The 7,500-nt window shown below is 38.1% G+C and overlaps 1 protein-coding gene across 1 annotated transcript; it reads right to left on the bottom strand.

Moving 5' to 3' along the window:
• Nucleotides 1-374: 374 nt before the first annotated feature.
• Nucleotides 375-3,719, bottom strand: LOC125039141 (2-iminobutanoate/2-iminopropanoate deaminase-like). The gene is made up of 5 exons (XM_047632901.1): nucleotides 3,455-3,719; nucleotides 2,569-2,729; nucleotides 1,569-1,637; nucleotides 1,050-1,105; nucleotides 375-701 (listed from the first exon to the last, which is right to left on the bottom strand). Exons 1-5 carry the CDS (start codon nucleotides 3,520-3,522, stop codon nucleotides 645-647), a joined length of 411 nt encoding a protein of 136 aa, XP_047488857.1. The 5' UTR covers nucleotides 3,523-3,719; the 3' UTR covers nucleotides 375-644.
• Between the last annotated feature and the right edge of the window lie 3,781 nt (nucleotides 3,720-7,500).

The following is a 7,500-nucleotide window of genomic DNA, read 5'->3' as shown; positions in this document are numbered from 1 at the left end:
GTGGATACCCAGAGTGGTTAATGGATAAAACAAATGTACTAGACATCAAAAGTTATAAGGCATTCTGATATAGTATTGTGGCAAAGAGGGTAAAAATGATTAGCAATAGGAAAAGTGGACAGAAGGGGATGAATAAAAGAAGGAGAAGAAAAAACCATGCAAAACACAAAGAGAGAGAGACAGAGACAGAGAAGACCCTTGTGCTCTCATGCTATGAACCCCCAACAAATTTAACTTACTTGGCACCCCTACATATTAAAATTGGCAATGACCCTCTGACATAAAATTTAAAAGTCTGTGTAAATACATTTGAAATCACATTCTTCTCTTTAAAGTTACCAACATAACTGATGGATATTGAATAAAACAAGCCATGAAAATAATCACTCTTTATTGCTGTCATATATAAATTTCAATGCCGGTAAATAAAACATATATGTATATACATCTGAAATTGAAAACAACATCGTACTCTACTATCTTAAATAAAAAAAAAATTCTCTGTACAAAAAGTTATACGAAAGAAAAATAACTGTAATGATGAAAGGTTTATAAATGCCTACTGTTCCCAAACATAAGCAAATAACATCAGCCATAGAGAGAATAAGAGATGATAGTTCTGACTAAATTTGGCTTCTGAGGAGTCACTGATGGTCCAACTCTCCGATAAGAGCAATGGCTTCAATCTCGACTTTTCCTCCCTGTAAAAAAAAAAAAAAAAATATACAAAATAAAATAAAATAAATAAATTAATTAATTAATTAATAAAAAAAAAGAAAAAAGTTACAGGTTTTATAATCTGATGCAATAAACTATAAACTGCTTGTAAACTATAATCAAAGTACCATTCCCAATATGACTTGTGTACTATTTGAAAATTATATATGTTAATTGTGACAAATATACTATTCCACATCATAGTGTGATTCTTCTATTCATTTAAAAAACTGTTTATAATGAATTGACAAGAAAAAGTCACTACAAAATATTACAATAAAAATATATCATTATGGACCAAAAATATAAGTGTAGAGAAAATAGAATTATACCTTTGGAAGATTAGCAACCTGGTAAGCTGCACGTGCTGGCACTGCCTCGGAGAAGACTGGAAAGGGCAATAAGAATAAATAAGTGTTTAGAGTATAGAGAAAAAGTAAGAAAGAAAAGAGAGAGGAAAAAAAGGGGGAAAATATCAAAGAGAAAAAAAAAGGGGGGGGGGGAATAAAGTTTTTTTTTAAATAATAAAGTAAAAAAAAAAATTATAAAGTAAAAAAAATAATTATAATAAAATAAAGTTTGAAAAAAAAGAACAAAAAAAGAAAGATCTATAAATATATATACATACACATATTTTATATATAAATATACATTTTTTTTTTTTTATAAAGAAAATCTATAGTTTTAGCAATGAGGAAAAACTATCTAATTCCAATAAAAAAATAAAAAAAATAAAAAAATAAAATAAAATAAAGAAAGGTACTTTATATCTTAACACAATGGAATTCAGTAATTTGAAAAACAATAACATACAATACTTGCAACTCTCAGGTCCCTTTGTTGATACTCACATGAGGCATAGACTTCATTCACTTTTGCAAAGTCATTGATGTCAGCTAACAGCACAGTTGTCTTTACAACTGAAATGAAGATGCATATAACACTAAGTACCCCACTGATTCCTATTAAGATCACATACACACAACACATGAATACCCATTGGCAATAAGCATAAACCCCACTATGGACTTGTCAAACTATAATATTCAACCCTTGTCTTATTATCAATTACATGAAATTCAAGCATGAAATACCATATTACGGCTTGCATGGCTACAGAAATGAGCAATGCAAAGGGTGATAAGATAAAGATATTTCCTTTCCTGTGCACTTTTTTTTTTTTTTTTAATAGATTTTATTAATAGTTGCAGAAACATTTCTGACTTATTAGAATCTGGGAAAAAAAAAAAAAAAAAAAAAAAAAATAGCCAACTGGACTTTTTATGCTTTGCTTTTTTGGGGGAGAAGGTAATCTTTAGCAATTCTATATAGAAAAGAAAGGTAAGAATCAAATTATTGGAAAAACTGTAATAATTCATGGTTAGAATACAGCAACTGTAGGGATATTCAAGTATGTCTCTGCCTTGCATTCCAAGAAAAATGAGCTTTAAGAAAAAAAATAAAAAATATCTTTGATTTTTTTTTTTCTTGGCTTTCCCCTTTTCTGTATTTATTTTCCTATTGAATTTTTTTTTTTTTTTTTTTTTTTACTTTGCCTGCATTGTAATCATTCTTAATATCAAAATAAGATACCTAAAAACTGACTGGAAAATCCCTTCTTTTCCTCTGTAAATCTCATTTTCTGTGTTTCTATCTCCAACAGTGTTGCCATAAAATGTAAACCAAAGCCACCCAACATGCATTTTTTTTCAAAAGAGTTTTGTAAAAGTATTAATTAAGCTAATTATTCTTTTAGAAGATTCCAGCTACCAACTAATTTCAAAATCAGGCTGTTGCAACTTCCACTCTGCGACATCATCATCCTACTCTCCCCAACATTCCCTCACTCACCGTTTCTGTACGTGCACCCGGCTGCCTCGAGAATATAGCCCATGTTGGTCAGGGCGGTCTTCGTCTGCTCGACTACATCCTCACTGACCAAGTTGAGCGTCTTCGGGTCGAGTCCAAGCTGCCCGGAGATGTAGAGGGTGTTCCCTCCTTGTACCGCTTGGCTGAGGAGGAGAAGGGGGGGTTTCAGAGGTTGCTTGTGACTGTTGTACAAGCAGATAAAAATGACAGTCATGCAACTTCAGGAATAAGTCATTAGTCATAGATTTTCTTTTAGGAAGTGGGTGGGAGCTCTATCTTCCTAAATAACAGCAGAGGACATTTGTTGGCCTTCACTGGAGCATGAAGGCCATAGAGGAAGAGAGAAAGAGAGGAAGGGAAAGATTGAAAATAAGAAAAAGGGAGAGAAAAAGAAAAGGGGTAAAGAAAAAGAGAGTGAGAGAGTGAGAGAGTGAGAGAGTGAGTGAGTGAGTGAGTGAGTGAGTGAGTGAGTGAGTCAATGAGTGAGTGAGTCAATGAGTGAGTGAGTCAATGAGTGAGTGAGTCAATGAATGAGTGAGTCAATGAGTGAGTGAGTCAATGAGTAAGTGTGCACAAGTAAATGTGAACTTATGTGTCTCCCCAGTTCAATAAACGAGTCAGTTATTGAACAAATGAGAGTGAAATTAAGTGAATAAACACTCACAGCCTGACACACAAACTCAACCTATGTAAATTAACTTATAATAATAATAATAATAATAGTAATGAAATTAAACTAAGAGTAATGAAACTAAACCGAAAATTTACATCAATACCAATTCAACACAAACAAAAAAAAACAAACATTACAATTACACCTTTATTATCCCACAATTACAAGCAAAAAAACAAACCCACCGACGCTCACCTGTAAGCACCGATAGCAGCAGGTGCCTTAGAAGTGGAAATAACCTTCCTCACGATTTTAGAAGCCATTTTCACACACGATCCTCTCCTGCGCCTCGTAGTTGAAGAAAGACCCTGTTAACTCTTGCAGGATCTTGGCTCCCCTTCCCCCGGCGTGGTAGGGAGAGGCTGTGATTTCCCGTTAATTCGCCCGTTTCTCGTCTCTAAGTGCCTTTGGATCCTAGGTGAGGAGTCGTGGATGAATATTCCCTTCCTTCTGTTGAGATTGCAATCATTTTGGGTAATATTAATGGGTCATAAATTGAGAACATGGCGGTTGTTGGAAGCCTGCGAGACACACCTATGCCGAGCTCGCACGCGATTGGTCGAGGCGGGAGGCCGGTTGACGCTGATTGGCTGGTTTTCCGGGAGGGAGGGAGGGAGGGAGGGATAGGGAAGAAGGGAGGGAGGGAGGGAAGGGGTTGGAGGGAGGGAGAGAGGGAAGGGAAGGGGAAGTTAGGGAAGGGGAGGAGGGAGGGAGGGAGGGAGGGAGGGAGGGGAGAAGGGAGGGAGGGGAGGGAGGGAGGGAGGGGAGAAGGGAGGGAGGGGAGAAGGGAGGGAGGGGAGAAGGGAGGGAGGGGAGGAGGGAGGAAGGAAGGGAGGGAGGGGGGAAGGAGGGCCATGTGGTCGTCGGTTACTAGGCCGAGAAAGTGGTGACCTTGGCTGTAGTGCTAATCTTGGCGACCGTGTGTCTGTGTATGTGGTATCTTTTATGCAAGGCGGCAGGGAGAATTGGTGTCTGAAGTGGCTTTTTGTGCTTATGTTCCCTTTATCTGTATCTATATCTCTGTCTTTGTCTTTCTCTCTGTCTCTCTATTTCTGTGTGTGTGTGTGTGTGTGTGTGTGTGTGTGTGTGTGTGTGTGTGTGTGTGTGTGTGTGTGTGTGTGTGTGTGTGTGTGTGTGTGTGTTTGTTTGTTTGTTTGTTTGTTTGTTTGTTTGTTTGTGTGTGTGTGTGTGTGTGTGTGTGTGTGTGTGTGTGTGTGTGTGTGTCTTCCTCTTCATTTATCTATTTGCCTGTCTATCTGTCTCTGGTTTTTAGTTTGTTTGTGTCTGTCTATCTGCCTCCCTACCTCCCTTCCTCTCTGTCTCCCTCTCCCTCTTCCTCTTCCTCTCCTTCTTCCCTTCCCCTTCCCCTCTACCTCCCCCCCCTCTTTCCCTCTCCCTCCCTCTTTCCCTCTCCCTCCCTCTTTCCCTCTCCCTCCCTCTTCCCCTCTTCCTCCCTTTTCCCCTCTCCCTCCCTCTTCCTCTCTCCCTCTCTCTCCCCCTTTCCCTCTCTATTCCTTCTCCAACTTACCTCGTCTATTCGGCGGCAAATAAATGTAATAGGTCTACGCTACATGTGGGATGCAATCATGCTTGCAATATAACTGGACGAGTTGCTTGTTGCGATTGATAGGAGGACCTTTCCTAGCATCTCCACATGATAGCATTGCAAGAGTGTAAGCGATAGTGTCAAGCTTGGCAAAATCGTCAATAGATTTGGCCTTCCTCAACTGTCATGGATCAATTTAGCTCCTTCTGTCACTGTCTCTCTACTTATAATAATAATAATAATAATAATAATAATAATAATAATAATAATAATAATATTAATAATATTAATAATATTAATAATAATAATAATAAAAAATAAATAATAATAATAATAATAATAATAACAATAATGGTTAATGGTTAAAAGCAAAATAAATGTGCTAGACATCTAAGGTCATATAGCACTATAGTTAATGTTAGTGAAGGATGGTTGGGTTAGTGATTAGTTGTTAAAGCTGGGTTAAGGAATTGGTGAGTGAATGGGTTAGGGTCGGATGAGGTAATGTAAAGGGGTTACATCAAGTGAAGGATATATATGCGTTTGAGGAAGGAAAACAGGTTGTCAAAGCAGAAAGTGTGAGATTCTGTAAGGATGTCTGATAAGTTGGGATGTCTATGTAGGGAGGACGTGGGCATGACAATAGAATATGTGGGACTGAAAGAGGAGCATTCGGAAACCGCGAATGTTCCAATGAAGGATAGTTATACTTTCGTTGATTTACGGGCAAAGATTGCAGTGCGTGTTGGAGCATTTGAAGGGAAAAGTGCTAGAGGGTGGGATAAAGAATGAGGTTGGGGAGGTGGTGTTGTATCGGGAGGGGTGTCGGGAGGTCGAGGGTCTGGGGAAGAGGGTACTTGTGACATGAGGGTTTCACGTGTGTATCCAGGAGGGAGTGGAAGGGATAGAGGGGGCAGTGGGAGGGAATAACAATAATAATAATAATAATAATAATAATAATAATATTAATAATAGTAGTAAAAATAACAATAACATTAACAATAATAATAACAATAGTAGTAATAATAATAATAACAATAATAATAATAATAATGGTAATGGTAATGGTAATGGTAATGCTAGTAACCATGCTATAATAACATCCGGGTTCAAGAGTAGGGGCAACTCCCTTTTTCTCAACTTTTTTACGAAACTCACGTCCGTTTTGATCAAAATCCTCTGTTGAATCGCGTTCAGTAATTAGCGGTTAATAAATAAATGAATTCAATAATCAATTCATGAAATACAAAATATAAAATAAATTAAATCAATTCAAAACAAGCAGATAAATCAGATGAAAATATTAGTTCTTTTAACATATATTAATTTTACGGAAACAACGAACGACAAACAAGGGTTCGACAAAAAAAAAAAAATCACAGTAATACAGGTAATAGTAGTAGTAGTAAAAATAATAACGATAATAATAATAACAATAATGATGCTAATGATGATGGTGATGATGATGAAGGTAATACTAATGATTATGATAACAACAATAACAATAATAGTAATAACAACGATAACAACGATAATAATAATAATAATAATAATTATAATAATAATAATAATATTAATAATAATAATAACAATGATAATAATAATAATAACATATAACAAATGGTAATTTTAGTAACAAATGTCTTAATTCTTAATTTTGTTCTTGACTAAAACAAAGTGCACGCACATTTTTCTTCCTTTACGTAACAAAACATTTGCCATTAGTCTTGCAAATGAGTCCGGGATGTCTTTACCACAAACTGCTCGGGGAAAAGGATTTAGAGATAGTATTTCAACCTCTAGATTCACCACTGGCAGAAGAGGAGCCTCCTACGAGTGTCTAGAACTGACAGAAGTGACTCACGTTGCATGTAAACCACGTCATGGACGCTGACCAAGCTTTCGAGTGTGTTGGAGCGATTGTTATATATATCGCCAATTTGAGGGCGAAGCATAGTGACTCGCTGAGCCTCATTCACACGCCCAGGGAGTTGGGGGAGAGGCAGGCGAGGTCACGCTCTAACACCTGGCCGAGGTCACACCTGCAACAAAAATATATATACATGTGTGTTTGTGTGAGTAGATAGACAGATTTGTATATATAGAGAGAGAGACATATAGCCCTTGGACATTTCCCCCAAACAGCCTCATCTTCGGATGAACAACCACCGAAATGCACAAGCGGAGAGAAATCGCTGCCACCAGAACATGAACGAGACGAGAGAGGGTCTTGGGTGGCCAATGAAAGGGGTCTTAGCTTGCTGCTTTATTGTTCAAGATAGATATAAGCCCCCCGCGTCCCCGGGTCGAGGACGAGGTGGTGGAGCTGGGGCCTGTGTGGCTTGGCCTGTCTGCCGTGTCTCTCCCCCTCTGTCTTACGAGCTTAGGTGCTTTCAAGCGGCACACAGGGTCCGGCTCCGCCACCTCGTCCTCGACCCTGGGGACATGGGTTCTCTTGGGGGGTCTCATAGCTACCGTCAACAAAAAAACCAGCAAAATCCCTTTGGTTACACCAGAGGAGAGCAGAGAGGAGTTTTCTGCAATATAAAAGGAATCCAAATTTTTTTTTCTTCTGAAGATGCGGTAGCCGAGTGGTTAGAGCATCGGCCTCAGGTGTGGCTGCAACCTTGAGGTCGAGCGTTCGAGCCCCGGCTGGTGCAGTGTTTCCTTGGGCAAGGAGCTTTACTTCAATTGC

The sequence above is a fragment of the Penaeus chinensis genome, chromosome 26, assembly GCF_019202785.1.
Source record: "Penaeus chinensis breed Huanghai No. 1 chromosome 26, ASM1920278v2, whole genome shotgun sequence".
NCBI lineage: Eukaryota > Metazoa > Arthropoda > Malacostraca > Decapoda > Penaeidae > Penaeus > Penaeus chinensis.
Note: the sequence above shows the minus strand (reverse complement) of the source record. Positions and strands in the feature narration are given on the sequence as shown.

What these genes read in the sequence shown, in the direction of transcription:
- LOC125039141 (XM_047632901.1), bottom strand. Translation starts at nt 3,522, where the DNA reads ATGGCTTCTAAAATCGTGAGGAAGGTTATTTCCACTTCTAAGGCACCT. An exon ending in GCTGCTATCGGTGCTTACAG is followed by an intron (nt 2,730 to 3,454) that starts GTGAGCGTCGGT and finishes TCTCCTCCTCAG; the next exon opens with CCAAGCGGTACAAGGAGGGA. An exon ending in AGGTTGCTAATCTTCCAAAG is followed by an intron (nt 702 to 1,049) that starts GTATAATTCTAT and finishes TTTTTTTTACAG; the next exon opens with GGAGGAAAAGTCGAGATTGA.